The 26,042-nt window shown below is 47.4% G+C and overlaps 1 protein-coding gene across 1 annotated transcript in view; it reads left to right on the top strand.

Annotated features, from left to right (window-relative positions):
• The window catches only part of LOC136960303 (thyrotropin-releasing hormone-degrading ectoenzyme-like), a 72,802-nt gene that overhangs the window by 36,100 nt on the left and 10,660 nt on the right, over positions 1-26,042 (top strand). The window contains 5 exon segments of the mRNA XM_067254743.1: positions 4,778-4,891; positions 12,255-12,392; positions 13,685-13,750; positions 19,723-19,788; positions 23,115-23,302. Coding sequence (XP_067110844.1) covers positions 4,778-4,891; positions 12,255-12,392; positions 13,685-13,750; positions 19,723-19,788; positions 23,115-23,302 — 572 coding nt within the window.

A 26,042-nucleotide genomic window follows, 5' to 3' on the forward strand; every position in this document is an offset into this window, starting at 1 on the left:
GTTTGCCTGCTATCCTGTCCCACACATGCTCTACCCTCCCCTTCTCTCTCTCTCTCTCTCTCTCTCTCTCTCTCTCTCTCTCCCTATCTCCCTCTCTCTCTCTCTCCCTCCTTCCCAGACAGCCTGCTTGGGGAGATTCGTCAGGGGGACATGAGGGAGCTTCAGAAGGCAGGAGTGTCACTAAGCACTGCTCCAATTATAAATCACATTTGTCCGGCCTAATACTCACCGACAGCCCTACAAAGGATGGATTAGCAGGCTTGCCATCCCTCTCACCCAGTGATTCAGTTAATTCACCAAGCCGAGAGACCGAGGTAGGCCGATAAGAAGCTCTGATGTCCGGGGCAGGATGTGAACTCAACACATATGATGAAAGTGGTTGGCACTGACGGACCTGGGATAGTTTGCGTCCACTGGGAACAGCTCGTCAGTCGGGGAAGTCTCTGCGTGTCCCAGGCGGAATCAGACCTTATGACTGTCACACAGCCATGCTCTGTTGGCAGTGACACGCTAAACGAAGCAAGGCTAGATATGAACCCTAAACATCCAGCAATATACCCATCTCCATAGATGGGCATGGCTAGGCTAGGCTTCATAGCTACCACCAGAGGAAGGCGATGCTAGAGTATGGCACTGTTACGGTGATCCGACACTGCTGACGAGCCACAGATGGCTAGCTTTCGTCTGTTTGTGCTAGCCAGACTGAATGCGAATGACACAGGGGTGCTAGCTAAAGAGAACGTCAAGAGGCCAGGCTGCTAATGTGTCCTGTGTCTGAGGCAGTGGAGGACATGCTTCTGTATTAAAAAGAGCTCAGTCTCTCCACCCTGCTTGGCAGCTATCTGGTAGCTCTGATTAAACAGAATTAAGCCAGCAGACATAAACGAAACCTGGGACCTGAATAAGCAGAGATGGATGAGTCATCAGTGACAGCCTGTCAATCTGCCAAATCCCATCTCTATGTTCATTAATAATTGCCACACACGACTCCTCCTTTCAACCCTCCATTCTTTCATTCATCCCTTTATTCTATCCATCAGCTACAGTGCAACTGCCACCTAAGTTTTTTTATGCAAACCCCTTAATTTAAATCCTTTACTTACACCCAAAAGCCCCTCATTCAACCACTCATTTCAATCTGCAGGGAACACTGTGTGTGTGTGTGTGTATGTGTGTGTGTGTGTATGGGGAACACTTTAGAAAATTCATGGTAACTATCTTCTTGTTGAAGTTCCCCTTCAAAACAAAGACAACAATTTAGTCTTATATATTATTTTAAGTGCATATTTTAGGCCCTTATATTGCTATATGTTGTAGCCATTGTGGTAGCTAAGTGCCTGTGTGAGGCTGCATGGTTTTGTGCATGTATAAAGAATGTGAACCGGTGTGTGTCCTGAATTCCTGTGTGGTTGTATGCATACAGTTTCGTGTGTGTGTTCGCATCTGGACTTGTTTTTGTGTGTTGGCATGTCTGCGTGTGTGTGTGTGTGTGTTTGCTCCTCGTGCTGGGGTTTCTCCTAGAGTTTGAAGGTCCACTAATGAGGGTTTAGATTCTTCTCTCTATAGGCAGATAATGAGAACTCTAGTGCTTCGTTAACTACACTAGCCTTTACTGTACTATACTGGACTGTACTGTGCTATATACCTTCTATAGAGAGCCCATGCTTCAAAACAAATCCACAACAGTCATTAAAGTTAGTTAGTTAATTAGTTTGTGTGTGTGTTTGTTTGTGAACTATTAATGAACATTTTGGATGTTTGTATTCAGTTTGAGATGCCTGCTGCCATTGGCCCCTGTCATAATGCTGACCTATGACCTTTAGGGCCATCTCAGCCTGCCATAGGTCAGTACGAGAGCTAGAAAGCGATGATGCACGCCCTGGCAGCTTCCAGCCAAACATCAATTATTCAACAGCCTCAAGTGCAGAACTTGCAGAGAGTCTTCAACATTCCGCCCACTGCTCCTGAGTGTGTTTATAGTGTTTTTATCCCTCAGTGTCTTCATGTGTCAGTTAAGACAGAGAGAGTTCAGGGGGTCAGTGACCTCCTGGCCATGCCTTTCTGTGCAGCCTAGCGTCATGTTGTGTGTGTGGGAGGGCTGAGGCTCGCTTGTCCTGCGTGCTCTGCAGCTGTTCTGGTACCCAGCTCCTAAATCAAAGCATCGTGCCACCCTTGATCTCTGCCAACGCAGCTCCCACACTATCTGACTGCATTAGCCAGCCCACCATCAATTACTGTCCTCGCTTTGAGATTCTTTGCGTTAAACCCATAATTGGACCAGATTTTACCAGCCTCCATTTCTTCCTCGTAGAGACAGACTCACAAACGCGCACGCACGCACACACACGCATCGTTACTCACACTCTCTCACACACACACCCACACACACACACACACACACCCACACACACACACACACACACACACACAGAACACATAGAGAAACCATCCCTCATTGCCATTCAGAATGGAGTTACAGCCAAAGGAATCAAGCTTGCTTGTCAGCTGGTTTTCTGGCAAGTCAAATTGATATGATGCATTCAAACACAACACAGAAACCCAGCCGCACCACTGTCAGCAAAGAAAGGCCGAGCACAAAGGCCGCAAAAAAAGAGAGAAAACACAACAAAATGCAGGAGAGGAAAAGCTGTTTGGTGTCAGTCATTGTAGCAGTTCCCATACTAAACACAACATACTGAATCCATCACGGGAGAACAATAAATAAAGCACTTTTGTGCTTTCCCCTTTGAAGTCCTCTCCACCATCTCCATCACCATCTGAATGCAGGCTCATTAGCGCGGTGTTACGTCGTGCCAGCGTAGATGGTGTGGATCAAGGCCTGGCCAGTACGGCATAGGGGAGCACTGGAACTCCACTGCTTCACGCTCCCAGGCTGTTTTCATCTATAAATATTGAACAGGCTGGCGGATCAGGCACGAGGAGTGCAGGAACCGGTAATGGTGGCGTGATCAAAGGAAGCGATCCGCTTCTTTGTACCTATGTGGAGGTCGTGATGGGAGGAGGAGGCGGGGGAGGAGGCGGGGGAGGAAGACAGGGTCAACAGGAGGAGTACATGGGGACCTAGATTACTAACATGATGCCATAACCATCACAGATACGGACCCCAGTAAGTTAGAAGTTCTGATGTCAAACATAGACTAAGAGCAAAAATCTGCTCCCCCCTCCTCCTCAGGGATAATAAGATTCTACTAACCTACTACTTTGAGTGATCTTAGTCATAGACTTCGAAGCCTAGATGATCTGGTCTCCCGGGAGTATCCTTCCTGATGTCAGGTTTATAGCAAAGCGTACAGAAAAGTACATGGTGTTGAATTCAAATGCACAGTTTAATACAGACCCTGTCTGTCATGGAGCTATCATAGCACTGAGAATAAAGCAGTGGCCTTGTTCCCTTTTGTCTGTCTCAAGGGATGTGTATGTATTTGTACCTTGTATTTGGACCAGTGTGCACACTTGTGAATCCGTGGGTAGGTTTCTCTCACTGTGTGTGTGTTTACACGTGTGTGTGTGTGTGCATGTTCGTGTGAGTGAGTGTGACAGAGTGTGTTTGAACCCAAGGCCAGTGAAGCAGGCGGCAGGCTGCCAGAATCCTGTTGGCTTCCTTTGTGACGTAGATGGATCTGGCATGACCGGGGTGTGTAAATATGACATGAAGCTGTTTTACTGCTCTGCCAGCCTGCTTCTTGCCCAGGATGTCTGGCTGCCTGTGTTGTCTTTGCTGGATGGAGAACCACTCACATCAGCACCACTTTCCTAAGTAATGGTGCCAACACAGATCCTCCAACAAAGACACCTGTGTTACTTATGGTTGGTTCCTTGGAAACAGGCCAGACTGAGTATAGCCAACCATCTCAGAGAAAGGTCGTTTATTATAGTCAGGAGTCAGGTCGCTGAGTGGTTAGGGAATCGGGCTAGTAATCCGAAGGTTGCCAGTTCGATTCCCGGTCATGCCAACTGACGTTGTGTCCTTGGGCAAGGCACTTCACCCTACTTGCCTCGGGGGGAATGTCCCTGTACTTACTGTAAGTCGCTCTGGATAAGAGCATCTGCTAAATGACTAAATGTAAATGTATTATGGGATGTTGATTTGTCTTTGGACCAAAGTCACAGTTCTACTTCTCCCTCTGACACACAGTCTAATGAAGCATTTAGTTTGTTTTGGGGTGTTCTTTTTCTTTAACTCTCTCTACATTTCTTTGTTGTTTGGTTATAGTGGTTTCAGGAATGTTATAAAATGGTCAATTAGCTTAGTCTTTGTCAGTCTTTGTCACTAGACACTGCAGTGTTCTCCACTTTGCATTGATCACAGTTCAAAAAGAGAGATTGTGTTTTCTCCCAGAATGGCCTCCTCGTCTCAATTCAAACGGTTTGTGACAACAGCCCTGTCTGAAAGACAATAAAACCACAACTCTAAAATGGATCCAGAATTAACTGCAATGCAGATAAAAGAGACATATTTCAGACCCCAGAAAAGACAAACAGTTCCATTTTCTACTTGCATAAACAGATGGTAACAGATCATTGGTCTGATGGTAGCAAGAGCGCTATTCATGGACATACACAAGGACACATGAACAGTATGTGGTTTGATGCTGGGTTCTAGCTTGTTTATGGTGAACCAGGTTTCCATCCCTGGTCTGTAGGAAGAGTAGAGTGGAGCTGTCACTGGATATACTGAATGAATGTGCCCTTTTGGTCTAATGACAGGTTTGAGTGTGAATCTGACTTGTGCTGCTCTCCTCTTGTTCCGCTCCAGTGGTTCGGTGACCTGGTGACTCCGGCTTGGTGGGAGGACGTCTGGCTGAAGGAAGGATTCGCTCACTTCTTCGAGTTCGTCGGGACCGACTTTCTCTTCCCCAAATGGAACATGGTAAGATGCAGCCCAGCTGCTTCAGCTTGATGGATGTGTGTGTGTGTGTGTGTGTGTGTGTGTGCGTGCGCATTGTTATGCCTTAATGTATCCGCACTTAGCCACTAATGCACTGATCAGTACTCCATGCTGTCCGACCAGTATGCATTTCACACCCCAGACGTCAAAAGATGCCAAGTCTCAAACAAGAAATTGGGAACAGGAGAGTTATCCCACTGTAAAACCATGCTGTGGAAACAGACGTCTTTGAATTGGCATTCATCGACGTAATAAACCAGTCGGCCTCTAAAGCTCACTGCTAATAGGATGAATTAGAACAACGAGGATGACTAATATCTCCCTGACTACTGAGAGTCCAGACAGCAGAGGCAGACTCATTCATCCCCGGCTTTCTGTCTCCTCTACGACAACAGCACATCCTGCTACTACTGCTGTTGTGTTGACAGATGATTACACTCTGGTCACACACTCTCCACCACTCACCGTTCTATACCAGCAGTTCCCCAGACGTAACCTTTATATCAGAAACCTGTTAGAGACCCTTTAAATCTAAATCTGATCACAGCGCATCTCCTATTAATCATAAGTTTGGAGGGGAGTGTGTTCGTGCGTTGCAGCCTCCTATTAAACTCATCTGTCTCGGGGACTTTGACGCAGGGCGTAAACAAAGTGATGATGTTGTAGCCTTTTTTTATTTGGGGGGGGGGCGAGATCGCTGCAGAAAGTGGATGGGGTGATGTGGATGTGTAGAAGGCTGTTTCTGTATGTGGTCTTACTTGTAGACTGTGCAAGCTGATTTGTTATGGAAAGGCTCTGTAATGACATTGCAGACCGTGGTGTCGTAGTGTTGTGTGATGTAGCAGTCCACTGTAGGAGGGCCACAACATCATGGCCACCAACAAAACTCAGCAAAACTTGTTGTTGCTCCGGCTTTAGCTGAATGCGAGCAAAGCCATTCGAAAGCTCGCATCTTTCTCCGCCGCCATTACGGAACTACAACACAAACTAGCGCACAACATCAACGTCATCGTTCTCAGCCACTCCCTCTGTTCGCTGATTCGCCGGTAGAAAATCAACCTGAAAAATCTGACTTACGTACCTCATGGCCAGACCTAGTACAGAAGCAAAATGAAAATTGAGTGGAAGTACGTAGGAGGGCAGAGCCAGGCTAGGTTCATCCCTGATATACCATGTGCTGATCCAGCGCCTTTCTGTAGCCGCTTGTCCCACGACGCTTCTGTTCCTCTCTCCATAGGGAACAATTAGAAAGCAGAAAAACGATTGTGATTAGTTAGAGAAAGTGGAATATGGAAAGGTGATTGGTTAGATGTATTTTGATCAACTATTTCCTTCCTAACGCCAGTGATCTGGAGTATAACATGCTCTCCAACTCCACGGGGAATAAGAATGTCCTCAAAATGCACCACACTGAGGAAAGGGTTTTTATTAATGAGAACTTATGATTAATGGAGTCAATTATCTTAATGTTTTTCCCTCTCTTCTCTTCTCCTCTCTTCTCTTCTCCTCTTCTCTCCTCTCTTCTCCTCTCTTCTCCTCTCTTCTCCTCTCTTCTCCTCTCCTCTCCTCTCTTCTCCTCTCCTCTCCTCTCCTCTCCTCTCCTCTCTTCTCCACTCTTCTCCTCTCCTCTCTTCTCCTCTCCTCTCTCTCCTCTCTTCTCCTCTCTTCTCCTCTCTTCTATTCTCCTCTTCTCTCCTCTCTTCTCCTCTCTCCTCTTCTCCTCTCCTCTCTTCTCCTCTCCTCTCCTCTCTTCTCCACTCTTCTCTCTTCTCCTCTCCTCTTCTCCTCTCTTCTCCTCTCTTCTCCTCTCTTCTCCTCTCTTCTCCTCTCCTCTCTTCTCCTCTCCTCCTCTCTTCTCCTCTCTTCTCCTCTCTTCTCCTCTCTTCTCCTCTCCTATCCTCTCTTCTCCTCTCTTCTTCTCTCTTCTACTCTCTTCTCTCTTCTCCACTCCTCTCCTCTACTCCCCTCCTCACCTCACCTCACCTCTCCACATTTTGTGATGAACTAAATTAAATAAGTCTGTCAAGATGGGTTAATGAAATATATTTGCTGTGATTGCCTCATTTGCACATCAAAAGGATATCTCTGACCAATAATAGGTTGTAATATTTTACTAAAAAAGCAATTGAACGCATGCTGGACTGTAATTTAAATGCTGTTGTAGTGTGAAATCTTGGACTACAATTAAGCTGTAAAAACATTGGTTATTGTTGCGACTACATTGCTCACCCTTAGGCCTGTCTGTCAATCAACTGTGTACTCTAAGCTTTCTTAGCAACCACACTGTGATTATGGGATGGCGTTCTACTCCAACCCGATATCTACCCTAACCACAGGTCTATAATTAGCATATGTGTGTGTTATTATGCATATTTATCCAAGCCACTTGTTGGTGAGTGCAGCTGCTCGAGGCTAAGCTGGGCCTTGAGTGAACCGCAGGCCTCACTCCTCTTCAGTGTGAGTGTCCTGAGTGCCAGCTGTTGGTCTAATGGTTTATGATAATGGGAGATGTCCATTAAATCAGGATTGTGGTCTTGACAATGTAACCGCATCTCAATTAGCTAAAAACAGCAGATGAACTCGCTCCTATCGCTGCCGAACACGCCGAGCTCCCTCCCTCCCGCCCCGTGTCTCAGTCCATGTCTCTCTCTCTTTCTCTCTCTCCCTCCTCTCTTCCTTTCCTCCCCACAACACACAAGAAATTAAGGATTCATATTGATTGTTTTAGTGTGGGTGTGTGTGTCGGGGGCGCTGTGGTGATGTCCTGGAAGCCATGTTTGGGGATGGGGTGGGTGGGTTACAGGACAGACACCAGGTGGGTGTAGCTGAGCCAGACAGCACAGCAGTGTGTCAGGATCAACCAGCAGGATGCAATGGACTCAAACGTGCATATCCCGAGTCAGTCCCCATCAACTGACCGTGTCACTAGCGTCCCAGTCAAAACACACAGGAACACGGGCTTCTGGTGGGGTGGGAACATGGTGTGTGTGTGTGTGTGTGAGTGGCGTGTTGTGCCACATCCTGGAAGCCATGTTTCCATACCCCTTAGGATGACGCTGCCGGTGAATGCAAAGGTGTGTCTGAGGTCAGAGAGACCTCAGACACACCTTTGGGAGAGAGAGAGAGGGAGGGAGAGAGAGGGAGAGAGGGAGAGAGAGAGAGCCAAAGAGAGCCAGAGAGGGGCAGAGAGAGAGAGAGAGAGAGAGAGAGAGAGAGAGGAGAGAGAGAGAGAGAGAGAGAGAGAGAGAGAGAGAGAGAGAGAGAGAGGGGGGGGGGGGGGGGGGGGGAGAGAGGGGAGAGAGAGGGAGGGAGAGCTAGAGAGAGGGAGGGGGAGAGAGAGGGAGAAAGAGGGAGGGAGGGAGGGAGAGAGAGACAGCTAGAGAGAGGGAGAGCGAGGGAGAGATAGGGAGGGAGAGCTAGAGAGAGGTAGGGAGTATGGATGATAGAGAGACACGATTCAGACCTGTAACCTGTAATGCTTCTGGAACACAGAGGGGTGACTCACACTGGCTCTCACTCACAATAATAATAATCATGATTCTGCTGCTGTCGCTCCGCCTCTCTCTTCCTCTTGCCCTCTTTTTCACTGTGTCTCAATTTGTCTCAAACATAGACTAAGTCCATTGTCTCAAGACAATGAACTTTAACTGTGTTTTGAAGCTGAACAATGAACCTCACTGTTTGAATTCTCTAAAATGTTGACTTTTAAAATAGATTTTATCTTGGGTTGGAATCAGTCAAGCCAAATGACTCCTAAGCCATGCCTAAAACTGTGATCCTTCAAAAGAGGACCAGAGAGCAAGAATGATGGAATAGGAAGTAGAGATAAGGTGAGTAGGGAGGTTTGAGAGTAGGGAAAGAGAGGAGAGAGCATCTGTCTCAGCTGATTGGTGTTTAGAGGCAGTGAAGTGGTACACTGATAGCCGGTCATCACAGTCCAACAGATCTGCCATACTGATGACCTGGACTGATGAGAGGCGAGGGAAGGAGGGAGGCTAGAGAGGGATGGAGGAGGTGTTAGGATGAAGGTAGACAGGTTGAGGAGTGGACCACAGGGGGGAAAATGGGCCGATTTGAAGAGGGAGAGAGGGAGTGTGAAAGGGTGGAGTTGATGGCAGAGTGAGCGATGGGAAAAAAGTGAAGTAAGGAGAAGGGGATGTTGTGGAGATGTGCAGTGTAGAGAACACACCTGGCCCTTCGCAGCCTTCTTGTCACCAGGATTAATGGACCCAGCGCAGCTCACCTGCTCCTGACTCCATCTCCCAGGGACCATCTGTGGCTGTGTTTACTGCCGGTCTCGCATCTGCCTCAGAGCCTTGTCCTCCCAGCCTGCTTTGTGCTGAGTCCTGTGTTTTAGAAACAGAGTCCTGGTTCAGTACCAATAGTCATGATTCTTTACCCCACAACCATGTCCCCCAGACTCAGTTCTGGATCCTGTCCTCCTGCCCCCCCCCCCCCCCCCTTATACCCCTGTCCCCTACATCTGAGTCCCTTACCTTGCATCTGAGCACTTATGTGTGGAGCAGCTTGGCTCTGGTTGGGGCTGAGGCAGGGGCAGGGACAGCCCATGGGCTGGTGTGTGAGGAGGAGGGGGAGGAGCATGAGGAGGAGGGGGAGGAATAGGAGGCAGTAAGTGAAACATCATTGGGACTAAGGGTACTGCAGGGAGAACATATGATGGACCAGATGGAAGGTCTTTTCAGGGCAGCCATTTTAACTGTGCTCTTACGTGACTGGCTTGACATCCACGCTGGATCGACCAGCTGGTGCACTTTCCTCCTTCACCTTCTCTTATTCCCTCGCTCCCTCCCTCCCTCCTTCCCTCCATCATGTGTCACACTGTGGAGGGTGAATGAGCTCACTGCCTTGTTGTGCATGCACACAGTGCAGAGAAGGGAGAGAAAAATACTGCTATTCTCCAAAACTACTGTTCGTTCAAACAGTACAATAAACATCCGTATATGTTTATTGTACGCACCTTCCTGCCACAGTAAATGCAGTGTTTGTGTAAACTTGGCAATAAAAACCAATTCTAATTCTGATTCTGATTCTGAAAAGCAACAAATTTGGACCCAACAGTAGTGGCCTGTGGTATTGTATCCACTCCTTGAGATGAACTGTGAAAGATTGAACTGTCCTTCAGATCGAACAGTAAATCTCTGCCTGGTTATTTGTCCAGCTGATGAGCTAATGTCCTTGTTTACAGGCAAATATTGACTCAGCGGGAGCCTTGCCCTTCGATATTCTGTCTGGAGCGATATTAATACATTCACAAGTCACTCGGTCGTACTCCTGTCAGCATATCATTGTAACCTGTGAATATTTTCTTCAAAAGCCATTTCAACCTGCGTTTGATTTTGATTTGTGTTAGTAATGATGGCCAATAATTAAGATTTAAGAGAGAGAGAGAGAGAGAGAGAGAGAGAGAGAGAGAGAGAGAGAGAGAGAGAGAGAGAGAGAGAGAGAGAGAGAAGAATAGGATGCTCATTCTTTATATTCCGAATGTCCCTTTTACAAACCTCTTGTGTCAATTCTCTGTCACAGGTCGTTCTGACGATGGGTTTGGTTTCTGTCTTAACAGTGGGGCCTGCGGGTGTTGGTCCATGATTTAAAGGACTGATCCAAGAGGAGTATTTTCTCAAACTCCTTCCCCACCATGCTTATTGAAACAAGCAGCTGCGACTGGCAGCTTAACATTCTCTATTATGACTCCTTTTAAACAGGGTGCCTCATTTAAAATGGCTCATAATTGCAGAGAAGGAAAGTTAAGATTGGTTTGGTTTGGTAGGATCAGCCATGCAGAACTCAGTAGCTGCCAGGCTAATTATTAGAGGAGAGGAGGGAGCCAGCAGATGTGTTATTCAAACGTGCGTGAATTACTGACGCCTTAATCCTTTGCTAGGGCCGACCTGCATGTACAGCCCCAGACACACACTGTGTGTTCCGCAGGTCTCCTCGCATTGATCACCATCACAAACTCTGAATAAAACATTACTCTTTAGGCATCCACTTCTCCATTGTCTTCTCTTTAAGTACAACCCCGTGTCTCTCCCTCTTTCTCTCTCCCTCCGATCTCTCCTGCATTCCTATTGCTCCACTATTTAATCAAATATATTGTGACAACCACTGAGCTGAACCAGAGGGTAGCTACACCCAGTAAAGTAATGGAACAAAACACCAGAGGCAGTTTAACCCACCAAAATGCATTTGTTACAAAAAGGTCCAAAACTAAGTGAAATTCTTCCCGGGTCGAGGCTAGGCTCCAGGAGGATTCCTCCTGCTGCTCCTGGTTACGTCTGTCGAGACACAACAGAACAACGTTAGTTCAGTCAGTATCCGTTGGAGTTTGGCTTTCACCTCACCCTCCATCTTCATCCGCGTCCTCCTCCCAGTCAGCTGATGGTCTGCAGCTGTGTCTCCCATCAGCTGACTGGGAAAAGGGAACGGAAGAATCAGTGTCCATGACGACCAGTGTCTGTTGGTGTCGCTGTGGTGCTGAAATCTCAGGTTCTTCGTCCTGGCTCAAAGGCTGTCACACTTTAAACTTCCTTTAAGGAGCTATTTAAATGTTCGTTCCATGCAATATTGCATCACGTTGGACTGGATTATGTGAACAGGGAACAGTTGTTGGTTTGTGTAAACGTTTGTCTGATGTCTTAGCTGTGAGCTCACCTCCCACTCACAACCTCATCTTCTCTGCCTTCTGGATTAATAGCTTAAACAGGGCTCATCTGCATGTGTAATCATGCTCTCTCTCTCTCTCTCTCGTCTCTCTCTCTCTCTCTCTCTCTCTCTCTCTCTCTCTCTCTCTCTCTCTCTCTCTCTCTCTCTCTCTCTCTCTCTCTCTCTCTCTCTCTCTCGCTCTGTCGGTCTGACTGGAATACATTCTCATTCCTAACACTCTGGGAAAGATAAGCATTATTTTCACCGTTGAATGAAGCCTAGCAATGCATTTCTTCTATGGATAAGGTACAACTCTTCTGAAACACCTGTCCCGTCTGGTATGTTGTTTTTCATGTAGTATGATGGGATGATCGTTTTTTTAATACCTGGCTACAACCACATTCCCGTTTGTGGTATAGTCAAATTGTACTTGATTTGACGGTTATCTTTATACTTAATGCTCTATGTAACACCAAAAAGAGAAGGATTTGATGTCTCTCCCGCGGCTTCAGTTGTCGAAGACATTCTCAGGGTCATGCTGCTTCTGTTCCGTTTGACAACCCACTCAGCCCAACAGTTCCAATGCTCTCTCACACTTTCTATCTGTTGATGTCATTTTCCTGTATTGTACCTGTTTGACTTGCGTGTGACCTGTGTCACCTTTTGACCGTGTGTGTCCAAGGAGAAGCAACGCTTCCTGACAGACGTGCTCCACGAGGTGATGCTATTGGACGGCCTGGCCAGCTCCCACCCCATCTCACAGGAGGTGTTCGAGGCCACGGACATAGATCGGGTTTTCGACTGGATTGCCTACAAAAAGGTAAACTCAAACACACACATACACACACTGGTACCTGTTTACATACACATTCCCTCTCTCTCCCTCTCTCTATGTCTCGCACACACACGCGTTACCCTCCCCTCAGTTCCATCGCCGGTGTCCTCCACCCTATAACAGCATCTCCTCTCCTTTCACGTACCCCCCTAACTAAGATGACTTCCAGGAGCAGCTCCGTCATTAATCAACAGGAGAGGCTGAAATTAAACCGTTTGGGTTTGACTCTCCCCCTGGCATATGAATTGGCAGCAGTTTGCCTTCTCTCTGCTCCTCTGTCATTAGTGTGAGAGAGGCAGGTAGTGGAGGATGAGATCCAGGGAAGGTAGTGCTGTAGAGCCCCCTGAGGGAACACTGGGCCTCTGTAAACAGAGTCTCTGAAGCACGGCTAAATTGCTGTAATTACCTTTCTCCATATAGGTGCTCTTTTTCATCTCGGAGTCCGATGGGCTCCAAGACGGAGCTTCGTCAGGGAGCCTGTTTGAGGGCCGAGATGGTGCCATTACACAGCTAAATGGGCTCTGTGGCAGAGCTGCATCACTGAGCATATCTGTTTGGAGATGTGGGTTTAGTGATTGAAAAGGCAGACCATCGAGGCGGGCGGTTCTCCTCCCTAATCTGTTGAAGTGATTCTAGTCTGGGACTAGGGATTACTAGACAGTGGAGATGGTTTATGGAAATTGACTGCTCTCCCCTTCAATGGCTGAAAGATTGAAGCTGTGTTTGATCTCTGTAATGCACACACACACGCATGCACACACACATGCACACATTCCTTCAGTGTCTGCTAATGTTACAACCTGACACATTGTTCCCAAATATACCCCCAAAGGGCAGTGATCCTTTCACACTTTGTCACTCTCACTTTGTCTCTCTCTCTCTCTCTCTCTCTTTGTGTCTCACTCTCTCGCTTTCTCTCAGAGATTTATCTAACACCCTGTATGTTCAGTAGAGTGAGGCTCTGTTCTGCGGGGAGCAGAGAAGCCCGTTCTCCAGTGTGATATCAGTCAAATCAGGGGCCATTGAGAGGAACCAGAATAAGAAGTTTATCTCTCAACTCAGCCACAGTTAAACACAAATCTCATCTACGCCTCCCAGAGCGAGCAGTAGGATTTTCCTCTGTTTTTATCTCAGTTGAACTCGTGTAGATAAGAATACAGTAGATCAATTATGTGTGGAAATGTATGTGTAAAGAGTTCCAGGACAGTGGAGCAGTTTAACACCCACTGCTGTCTGTAACTGATGCTTACGATGCCTGTTCTCCTCCCATCCTACAGGGGGCAGCACTGATCAGGATGCTTGCTAACGTAATGGGCCAACAGGTGTTCCAGAAAGGACTCAACGTAAGTCTGGATATTTTATCTCTCAGTTCAAGTCCACAAAGATGTTTTTTTAATAGTAGATACTTAAAACCAGACTCAGATACAGATTCAGTCACATAAATTCTGTGATTGGGCAGCTTCATTCTGATGGCGATGACTGTGAGGTGTGTGATTGGGCATGTCTTTGAAGCGAACAGGGTGATGTGGCTCCGTGATTGGATGATGCTCAGGTGGATTATGAGAACCAACAAAGGATAAGCCGGTAATCTGGAGTTACACAGCATAAATGCAGGTTCCACACACTGATCTCATCAGGGAGTGTGAGTGTCAATAAGCGAAGGCTAAGCACAGCTGGTCCCAACAGGCTTTCTTTGCCTGATAAACACACCCATTACAACCTGATGGAAATCCCATTCATTTCAATTCAGATTCTTCCAGAACTGTGCTTGAATCAATGTTGAGATAATCAGATTTTATTCGAAATCACACTGGAGTTCTTCTTCCTTCTTTATGAAAATATCACTTCTTTTTTTCGGATTAATGTGATCACACATTACAGAGCCATTCCAGGAATCCACAGCTTTCACTGATGTACGAACGGTATGTCCGACTTCAAAGCCTTACTGTACTTTTTCAGCGTACTATTTCTAGAACTTCTCTGGCCTATATTTCTAACAGTGTTAACTGTGACTCGCTCCTGATTCATTCTTCTGTGTAAATCACAGAGAGACGGACACCGAGGGTGGGGCAAAGGGAAAGACAGAAAGGGACGGAGTGAGAGAGAATTCTTGTGTCTGCTGACGTAGGCAACAAAAGAACGGAAAGTAGTTGGTTAAAAACGTCTCTGGGTAAACGTTAGAGCTGCGAGGTGAAGAGGTTGCTTCTGGGAGTGGTTGTCTTTAATTGCAGCCCCAAGCAATGCAGAGAGCAGGAGGAAAGGGGGATATCTTTTAACTTCTTTCTTTACATTTTTACAATTGTTTATCTATTAAATGGAATTCCGTAGGAGCGTCAACTCAAGATGACTTTTCACCTAGTGATACTGTTTCTGTGGATACCCTAAATTAGGTGACATCATCCATTTTAGAGGCCTGTGTCAGCATGTACCCTACCAACATGAGCTTCACGTTACTCCATGTAAATGGTCAGATCATGTCCTCTTACAATTTCCCCGGGGGAAACCAGTCCAGGAAGAATTAAGTCAGGCTGGATCGGTTTTAAAGCAGGGATCTTTTGAAGTAAGATCTTTGAGGCTATGCAAGGACAGAGCTTCCTGGAGGCAGATTAGAAAGGGAACTGGTTTGATTTCCACCCCTTCTTCTTCTCACCCCATTTAACCACCATCTGGCCACACTAACTCATACACATACACACACATACAAAACAAATGCGTGCACGCACAGCTGGCCATGTCTGACATGAATAAGATCTATTTATGAGGCGATCATTGGAGACACATTCAAACAGACAGAACACTGGAGCTGTTGTCAAGCTTGCTTTCTGTCACCCTACTCCCTTCCTCTCTCTTTGTCTCTCTCTCTCTCTCTCTGTGACCATATTCTGCCCAGCAACAGCAGACCACTCTGTGTCCAGGCTAGCCGTAGCTGGTGCAAGGGTCAATACCCTGCCGTGCTCCTCCACCACACCACACAGAGGGGAGGGGGTGCGGATAAAAGGCCAGGCTGTGGTGTCGTGGCTGGCTAGCATACCTGTCCCGGTAGAGGGGCAGCTGGAAGCTGGAAGGCCTCTGATACCGGACAGAGCTGATGATTCATCATGTACCAACCAGATGGCTCGTCCGGTCCCACCTCACTTCACAGACGTCTCGCGCACACGCATGTGGATGCAGACACCCACAGATTCACTCTCTCTCACACACACATACACACACACACACACACACACCACGCACAGAAGCAGTATGAGCTCATACTATAGGAGCAGGCTACCCGGCTGAAATCCATCACACAGCCAACAGTCTGTTCAGCCATAGAGGGCCACCTACACACACACCCACACACACATACAGACACACACACACATTTGCACACCCAGCGGCGAGTGCTTAACTCTGAGGAGCACTGGCGGTTGCCAGATAAATGCTGAGTTGGAGCATGCTCAGTGTGGGGGGAGCCAGCACAGGGAGGAAACATATTGTCTTGCTGAATCGCTTTGTGGTAAAGCCAACAAAGAAAGTGATGTGAGTTACAATTACCAGTAAATGAGGATGGTTGTGCTACAGGCAGGCAGCAGGACATAGCAGGGACTAGGGATCCAGCAACCCTGAAGCCTCGGAGATTAGAGCAGGATAATGATACACTGAAACATCTGATTATCAGCTCTCTAGGAGCAGATATAGCACTGAGGAGGAGGGGGATAAGGAGACAAACAGCTATGAAGTGTAGTTACTTTGTTGAGTAAAGAGAACAACTTTGAAATATAGCCACGGTCCTTTGTTCTTGCCAATTCTAACCCCACCAGCATCTGAAGGGATCTCTGTCTCTCTCACTCACTCTTTCTAGCAGTCTCTCTCTCTATCCCACTCTCTCTCTCTTTCACTCTCTGTCTGCTAGTCTGTATGTTGTCTCTCCCTCACTCCACCTTCCTCCCTTCCTCCCATGCCTCCTTGCATAATTGAATCCCAGCAGAGGGTGCGCGTGAGAAGAATACTGATGTCACTTCCTGCTGAACGGAAAGTCACAGCGTCACTGACACCCTGACCTCAATTACCTATGGGAAGTGGTAAGGTGTCTTCTACTGCACTCCCACTGCTGGCGGCTGGGGGCTGTGTTGGGGGCTGGGCCTGAGGTAGAGGGCTGCACCTGGGGTCCGGAGCTGGGGAATAGTTGTGCTCCTGCTGTCTGGGGCTGAGGTTTAGGGTTGTACTGGGAGTTAGGGAGTAGGTCTTTTCTGGAGGCTGGGGCTGTGGCTGTGCAGGGGTCTGGGTCTGGAGCTGAGTGGGAGGCTGGGCTTCACACTGGGAGACAGAACAGTGGAGTGTGAAGTGTACAGCATTTAAACTCACACACTGCTAGACAGGTGATTATCCTGCCAGCTGACGCCATTAAGCTCCTAGTCCATTCAAGATGTCAGTCGACCATGGGGGAAATTATGAGAAATGTCGGTAAAGTGAGTTATTGAAAGAAGAAAAGTATTTCTTCTCGGGAGAGAGGAGCCCAATGAATACCCTGGCCTGAATACCCAAATAACTATTCTCTTTGCCTGTGGGAATATTGAGAACTTTCCTTACCCCTTTTTTTCTTTTTCTTTTCCCCATTATATCCCCTGAATCCAATCTACAACCCCAGGCTGCTTACTCCACTCGTACTGTCTGACAGGCACACCGGAGTCAGCTCTCTAAAGATCCTTCCTCTTTCTCTATCTCTATCTCACTTTTTCGTTCTCTTTTTTACATTCTCCCTCTTTCCATTTCCCTCCCTCTCTGTCTCAGACGGAGGTACAGCTGTCAGTGCTCCCCTGGTGTGATGATGGAGTTTCAGTATGTTCTCACACACATGAAATGGACAGATAGACATTCGCTAAATTACAGAGAGTTGTGAGGGCTGGCTAGCACAACGAGATGCTTACCCTAAAGCCATCCTTCATCCATATCACTCGCTTTTCATTTGCTCCCTTCCCCCCCCCTTTCTCTCTCTCTCTCTCTCTCACACCCTTTCTTTTTTTTCTTTACCTCTCTCTCCTGTCCATTTCCTGTGGGTAAACACAAGTGAATATTCTTAAGTCTGTCTCTGAGTTTGGCTTGTGCCAGTTTTTAAATTGTGTACAGTAAATATTTAAGGCGATTGTACTGAGAAAGCAATCTAGTTTCTGATGTTCCTGGCTAAGCAGTTCAAATATGCCGCATCAGGGAATAATTAGTCTGGGAATATTACACATTTTGATGTAATATCTGATGAAAAGAGGGGATTGTGGCTGCCATCCTTGAGCGTGCCGCAGAGAGGAAATATTCAAATGTGTAATTGTAATAAAACTGCATATGGATGAGAGCTGGGCCATCCTGATTGGTCTATTCAAGGTCTCAGACGGGATGTTATTCTACAGTAATCTATATAGATCTCAGTTGTTCGATGTGTTCTCTTATTAAGAGTAACAAACCTAAAAGACAAGGACAGGTTTATTTCTCATTGATTTAACTTTTCTTTTGTCATTTTGGTCCCATTGGGATGGATTCTTTTTTTAAACTTTTTTTTTTTTAGCAAAGGATGATGTAATCCTTCAGAAGGTAGTTTTTCTCGTTGTTACAGTAGCTATGATCAAACCAGTGTAGGGATAAGTGGGGTAAATGGAGTTCCTGCCTGAGCTGTTTCCAGGTTGGTATTTTTACCCCTGCTGGTGACAACCCAGCAGAGTGCTTCAGTGTCTGTTCAACAGAGATGAGAGTTGACATGCAGCCCACAGGAGACAGCAGACCTCCCAGTCCTCTTGCCCTAGGCCAGCTGCCAGCCACTCCGCGGAGGAAACTCTGATGTCTGGCGGCCATGACGGGGCAGAGCTTTTCTGTCAAGGGAGTAGACACAAGATGGAGGATGGAAGAGGGACAGCTGACCTCCTGTAAATCTGGGTCTGGTGCCTGTCAGCCCAAGACTGCTGTGTTTATAAAATCACAAACACACAGATAGTGTATCTAACACACAAGCAAAAACACAAATACTCACACACGCACACAACACAACACAGGCGTGTCCAGTTTTGACCCCGGCCCTGGCCCCGGCCCTGGCCCCAGCCCTGGCCCCGGCCTGAGGTTATGTGTCGGGGTGCCAGTCTCACTCAGCTTGACGTAAGCCTACAGAGACTGGTACAGTCTGGCACTAGGGCTGCCTGGGGGAAACAGGCTTTACTGCTTCTTCTGCTGGGCTAACTATAGACAAGAGGAGATGGAGGGAGGAGAGAAAAGAAGCAAAATGGAGAAGAAAAGAGAGATGAGATGTTTGATGATGAACCAAGAAAGAACATGAGAGAGAGAGAGAGAGAGAGAGAGAGAGAGAGAGAGAGAGAGAGAGAGAGAGAGAGAATTGAGAGAGAGGAGGAGAAGAGAACAGAGGACGGTTGAGAGGGGTTGTGTGAGGTGATGGTGGATTGTTTTGATTTGAAGCTTTTGATTGTGTCACTTTGGTATATTGTGTGTACAGAGCTGTGTACTGTGTTTGTGTGTGTTTGCCTGTGTGTCTATGTCTGCCCTCGTGGAATGTTAGGTGTATTTTATGTCTGTGTGTGTGTGTCTGCACGTGTGTAATTTTGGGTGTATTTGTGTATGTGTGTGACGAGTGTGACATGATGTTATCTTCCAGCTCCCTCTAGGAGGGTTTAAAGGTGCTGGTAATAAAGCTATCCGGCCTGTCATCTCTCTCTCCTCCTAAAGAGCTTGCTCCTCTTATCAGCCAGCCCACCACCCCTACAGCTCTGCTGGCTCCACCTAAATCAGATGACGCTCATCAGATTAGGAGGTCATGCAGTCAGGGAATCTAGCAGTGAATAAGTAGAGATGTTCTCAGTGTGGGGTGTATGACACACACACACACATACTGTACTGTGCACAAACTGTGCCAATATAGTACGTGGAAAGTTCCCAACCAACACTCAATCTCAGAAGAATATACTGGATAATGTACATATACACCGGATTACGTTCACATTCTTCAGGTCCGATAATTCTTGAATACATTTTTTATTCTTTCCTGACTTTCCTCCTTTTCTACTGTTGCATATTCATGACATCGATTTGTGTTGTTTTGTGTTTTATTATGTCTAGGTCTTAATGTTATCATAGGGACACACTGATGGCAAATCTCTCCTAAACAGACGGAAACATTAGCATAAATCTATCAGATATTCTATAGAGAGGATTAGCTTTATCACTGGTTGTGTGTGTGTGTAATCCCCATAGAGGAGCTGTGCCAGTCAAACTAAGTACTATTGGTGTCTTACATGTTAAGAGAAGGAGTCAAGAACTAAACTGACTATTGTTTCTGCAGGATTACCTGATGACGCACATGTATGGAAATGCTGCCAGGGACGACCTCTGGAACAAGCTCTCTGAGGTATGCTTACAGAATGATGTGTATGTGTGCTTGTATGTTTGTGTGAACGCGTGTGTGTCTGTGCTGGTGTGTGAGTGTGTGTGCGTGTGTGTTCACGTGAGATTCTGCCAATATAATCTATGGGATTGGTATGCGGTGACCTTCCGAAACACCTTCACACAGTTTAATTACAGCACCACAGAAACCTAGCCACCCGCCTCTGACCGAGATAGGGGATGCCATTTGGCAGTCTCTCTATCAGCCCCTCAGACAGATAGGGGCTGGTATTCACAGTGGTGGGACGTGCCAGTCATCTGATGAAGCCTGCCTTTCTCCGCTCTGCTCCTCTCAAATATTCATGAGACCATATTAGCGTCAGTGGTCCCTCATGCCTGCCAGACACAAAGAGCTGTGTGAAGCAAGGGTGTGTGTGGCCTCGGACCCAGGGTGTGTGTGTCTGGGATGCAGGGTGTGTGTGTCTGGGATGCAGGGTGTGTGTGTCTGGGATGCAGGGTGTGTGTGTCTGGGATGCAGGGTGTGTGTGTCTGGGATGCAGGGTGTGTGTGCCTGGGATGCAGGGTGTGTGTTCCTGGGATGCAGGGTGTGTGTGTCTGGGATGCAGGGTGTGTGTGTCTGGGATGCAGGGTGTGTGTGCCTGGGATGCAGGGTGTGTGTGTCTGGGATGCAGGGTGTGTGTGCCTGGGATGCAGGGTGTGTGTGTCTGGGATGCAGGGTGTGTGTGTCTGGGATGCAGGGTGTGTGTGTCTGGGATGCAGGGTGTGTGTGCCTGGGATGCAGGGTGTGTGTGTCTGGGATGCAGGGTGTGTGTGCCTGGGATGCAGGGTGTGTGTGTCTGGGATGCAGGGTGTGTGTGCCTGGGATGCAGGGTGTGTGTGTCTGGGATGCAGGGTGTGTGTGTCTGGGATGCAGGGTGTGTGTGTCTGGGATGCAGGGTGTGTGTGCCTGGGATGCAGGGTGTGTGTGCCTGGGATGCAGGGTGTGTGTGTGTCTGGGATGCAGGGTGTGTGTGTGTCTGGGATGCAGGGTGTGTGTGCCTGGGATGCAGGGTGTGTGTGCCTGGGATGCAGGGTGTGTGTGCCTGGGATGCAGGGTGTGTGTGTGTCTGGGATGCAGGGTGTGTGTTCCTGGGATGCAGGGTGTGTGTGGCTGGGATGCAGGGTGTGTGTGGCTGGGATGCAGGGTGTGTGTGTGTCTGGGATGCAGGGTGTGTGTGCCTGGGATGCAGGGTGTGTGTGGCTGGGATGCAGGGTGTGTGTGTGTCTGGGATGCAGGGTGTGTGTGCCTGGGATGCAGGGTGTGTGTGGCTGGGATGCAGGGTGTGTGTTCCTGGGATGCAGGGTGTGTGTGTGTCTGGGATGCAGGGTGTGTGTTCCTGGGATGCAGGGTGTGTGTGGCTGGGATGCAGGGTGTGTGTGGCTGGGATGCAGGGTGTGTGTGCCTGGGATGCAGGGTGTGTGAGTGTGAGCACGAGTGGACTAAGATAAAGACACTCACAGCGACTCTTATTCTGCCTTCATGATTTTTTCTGGTCATCCTTATTTAACGGCCAACGATGATGGGGTACACGAGCACACACACAAGCACACACACACACAGACACTTGCGCACACACACGCACACTGCTGTGACAGAGTCACCTCCCTCTGTGTCTTCTGTCACTCTGCATGACATTTGACAGACCCCCCGGATCCTACAAGGATTCACTTTTTCCCTCCCCCCTATAAACTGTTCATATCTCTGTCCAAACTCTCTCACGCTTGTCACTCCGCGAGGAGTTTCATGAATGCTGAACACTCTATTTATGACACTGAAACAGTGGGTGTCCAATAGGCTGATAATTGAAAGAACATCTTTTCGTCTGTTTCCTGAAATCATCCCTCTAATCCCTGACAGCTCTTTCACAGGTGACAGGTCTGACAGATATGATGATTATTCCAATTATGGCTATTTCTGAAAACTCCAGAACTTATTTCTTTCTAATTATTGTCAATTTCCCTAAAGAGCTTTACCAGCTAATCCACTCATGTGAGGCAGGTGTATCAGGGAAACACTCTGTCCACACACAGGCTGACGGAACAGACACAGATGATAATCCCTGTTTCTGTGTCTCCCTCATGCTTCATGTGGAGATGAATCACAGACTGGGGATTATGCCGGACTGTGTACACTCTGGAAATGGAGTCCAGCTGCCAATCAACCGGTCGGAAGAACTCTTGATACAAAAATAACCTAAACACACTTACAAAGTGCTATTTAAGCACATATGTCAACTATGAAAAGCCTGTGTACAGACTAGGTTTGTTTTAGTGCTGTCTTTATAGTGTGTGGGGTTCAAACTAGAGTCAGCAAGACTTTAAATCCAGCTGTGTACTTTTGAGACCAAGAGAACCTCATTGTTCAAAACCATCTCTGCTACAGTTCTAGCTAGATTCACAAACTCTGCATACTGGAATATTAGCTGATTCATTCCTTAATTGTAACTTTCTTTGAAGTTAAAATACTTTGTCTGAGGGAAAGAGAGAGACAGAGAGAGAGAGAGAGAGAGAGAGACAGAGAGAGGGAGAGAGAGAGAGAAAGCACTGAAGCATTCTGTCACCCACGGTAACCACAGCAACGCTGAGCATTTTAATTAAGGTCTTAGATTTATTTCTTGTCCTCCATTTTTCACTTTTAGAGTTTCCTTCACTTTGTAGAGAGGATGTAGAACGTGTTCCGCAGCGAGGCTTCAGATCTCCGATCATTAATGAACCATCTACTCATGCTGGCACAAGGTCTGGCCAGATTAGAAAGGAGGGGAGTAGAGAGGAGGAGTGAGGAGAGGAGGAGACTGTAGAGGAGGTCTGGACTCTTAGGAACACACACGAACACACACTTGTTCCTCCAACCACTGGGCCTAAGCCTAGAATCCAACCCACAATTCCTCTCCACGTACTTTCCGGTCCAGGCTGTTTTGGAGGGCCCTTGTGTGGAGAGGAAGCCTCTCAGACTGGGCTTGCTCGATCCCTGATTAGCCCCTCACCGCTCCACAGGACAAGGCTGCTAGATCATGATCACTTGTCCCACCCTCTCCACAACAGAAGAGCTGCCATATCAGTCCCCCACCTGCACCCAACCTCATCTGTTTGACCAGCACAACACACACGCACACACACACGCACACAAGTGCAAACACACACACATACTGTATATTGATCCTCTTCCTTTTTTCACAGGTTGCGTCCTTTAATCATTGAGAATATTGATTACGAGGATTCTGCTAAGTGCCCCTGCGTAACAACGGAGTTGACACCTTGATTGATGGAGTGATTGATGTGATGTGCGTTTAGGCCATGAAGACGGAGGGGAAATACATTAACATCAAGGAGGTGATGGACCGCTGGACGCTGCAGATGGGCTACCCTGTGGTCACCATCAGCAAGAACGACAGCACGGAGCGCACGGTCACGGTCACACAAGAACACTTCATCTACGACGCCGACATCAGGATACGAGACCCGGACCTATTGAACAAGAGGTACGCTCCCGCGACCCCTGTGGTCGACGTGCGGTGTGGTCACGTTTAACAGTCATGCAGATGCAGTTTAATTAGACTGATGGTCAGGTGGTCAGCATTAGCTTCTCACGCCTGTCAGCAGAGAGAGCGGGATTCTTCCGTCTTTGACAGAACGATAGAAGAATCCAGAAGGTCAAGGAGGGGTCAAGTTACAGTCGATTGTCAATTTAGGTTCATTTTCAGGTTCAGTCTTCCTTTGAACTCATTAGCTGAGGATAAAGGTCTGAGGTGGTCGGGTTTGGGGCAGGTTCGTCAGAAGGACAGTCCAGGATCAGTGAGCCTCATCAACAGGCCGGGACAGGCCAGTGCTTCTGGTACATGCCGTGAGCTGTATTCTCAAATACCTTGTCTTTCTTTCTCTCTCTTTTTCTCCCTCTCTGGTTGATGCTTTGATGAAACACTGATCAGGTCAACCCAGGGCAAAGAGAGAGAGGGAGTAAGAGAAGGAGAGTGGAAGGCTGAGAAGGGGGTGGAAAGAGAGAGAGGTTTGGGGGGAAGAGAAAATACTGTTGTACAAAAACGTGTAGAGTGTGAAAGGAGTGAGGAAAAACGGAGGGACCTCTTCATTTTCACACACACACTCAAAATGAAGTGTTCCCCCTTCTCTCAAACACTCTGTATTCACGATTGAAGGAGTGTGCAGTACAGCTTCCCTGAGGGACACAAACAAGAGCTATTTTGACAAGCAGGACAGCTGTGTTCAAAGAGAGGGCAGAGCTGTGTTCAGAGTTATGTCTAGACACAGAGCAGACCTGTGTTCCAAGTTGTGTTTAGACACAGAGCAGACCTGTGTTCTAAGTTGTGTTTAGACACAGAGCAGAGATGTGTTCAGTTGTGTTTAGAGACAGAGCAGAGCTGTGTTCAGAGTTGTGTTTAGAGACAGAGCAGAGATGTGTTCAGTTGTGTTTAGAGACAGAGCAGAGCTGTGTTCAGAGTTGTGTTTAGACACAGATCAGAGATGTGTTCAGTTGTGTTTAGAGACAGAGCAGAGATGTGTTCAGAGTTGTGTTTAGACACAGAGCAGAGCTGTGTTCAGAGTTGTGTTTAGACACAGAGCAGAGATGTGTTCAGTTGTGTTTAGAGACAGAGCAGAGATGTGTTCAGAGTTGTGTTTAGACACAGAGCAGAGCTGTGTTCAGAGTTGTGTTTAGACACAGAGTAGAGATGTGTTCAGTTGTGTTTAGACACAGAGCAGAGATGTGTTCAGAGACAGGACACATGGCTCCCGGTCTGCTTCTGTGGTGGAGTTAGACATGTAGATGGAGAATGTGTCCTAATGGTCTGTTCTCCCCATTTCTGAATGTACCAGTACAGTTTTACAGAGTTCTCCATGTTCTGTCTTACTCAGGAACTGTTATAGCCTAAGGGAACTCCTACCACTGCCCCCCCCCCCCAACCTTGAGCTGCAATTCTTGTATGAAAAGTGCTATATAAATACTTACTTACTTACTTACTTACAACCTGTATGAGGAACTCTTCAGGAACACATTTTCCGCCTATACACACACACACAAACAGAAACACACACACTAATACACACACACACAGACAGAAACACACACACTAATACACACACACACAGACAGAAACACACGGATACACACACGCACATTCATTCAGGTACATGCACACATTTGAATGAGATGTACCCTGTTCCTGCACATAATGCCATGCTGCTGGGGTACTGATGTTTGTTCCAGACAAATACATGTCTGTATTTGTCTGGAAGGCTTGGGCAGACTGACTATCTCAGGGTCATCTCTGCTTGTAGTGGACTGACTGGCCCATATGGGCCTAGATGGTGTACACGATTTATTTTTCTGGCTGCATCTGTCTGAAGCTTACCTAGAGAGAGGCTGGTACTGGTAATGCTTTTTCTGTGTCTCCAAGGTAAGACTTCCTTTAGCTCTCTATCCTGTCTAAGCTGACTTCCCCTGGCTGCGCTTATAGACACGCTCCCCCTCACACACACACACATGCGCACACACGCATATTGGCAGAACCAATTGGCCGAGCCAATGGGATTTTCCCAAAGGTAAGGAGGACCAATAACAATTGACATAAGGCAGACATTCAGACAGAAAGACTTGCAGGCAGACACACAGACAGGCAGGTAATTTAGAGTATTGTATGTGACCTGCAGGCAAGGATATTATAAGTGAGGAGTTGCCAGCTCTCTCTCTCTCTCTCTCTCTCTCTCTCTCTCTCTCTCTCTCTCTCTCTCTCTCTCTCTCTCTCTCTCTCTCTCTCTCTCTCTCTCTCTCTCTCTCTCTCTTGGATTCAGGGTCTCTCTCACAAAAGAGCAGCACAGCACCCAAACAGCAGTAGAGAGCAGGAGAATAAGGTGATTTATCTCTCCTATTGTGTTGTGAAATACATACACATGCATACAGTATACTCTGCCATAAATTATAAATGTTACACCTTGGAGCCACGGCCAGTGTATGGTAAGGAGAGAAGTGGGATTTAGAGAGAATTTATTTCAGAAGAAGTGGCGTCGCTACTTTTGCACTGCTAAGCACTTCAGGTCTACTGCTGGGAGGAACACCATAGCAGACTGTATCAGTCTGGAACTGTATAGAAGCTGTCAATAAGTCTGTGAATGTGTGTGTCTGTGCATGTGTGTGTGTGTGTCTGCATGTGTCTGTGTGTGTGAGTATTTGTACGGGTATGTGTGCGAGTGTGCACACATGAGCGAGGG

This window comes from Osmerus mordax, chromosome 17 (genome assembly GCF_038355195.1).
Source record: "Osmerus mordax isolate fOsmMor3 chromosome 17, fOsmMor3.pri, whole genome shotgun sequence".
Classification (NCBI taxonomy): Eukaryota; Metazoa; Chordata; class Actinopteri; order Osmeriformes; family Osmeridae; genus Osmerus; species Osmerus mordax.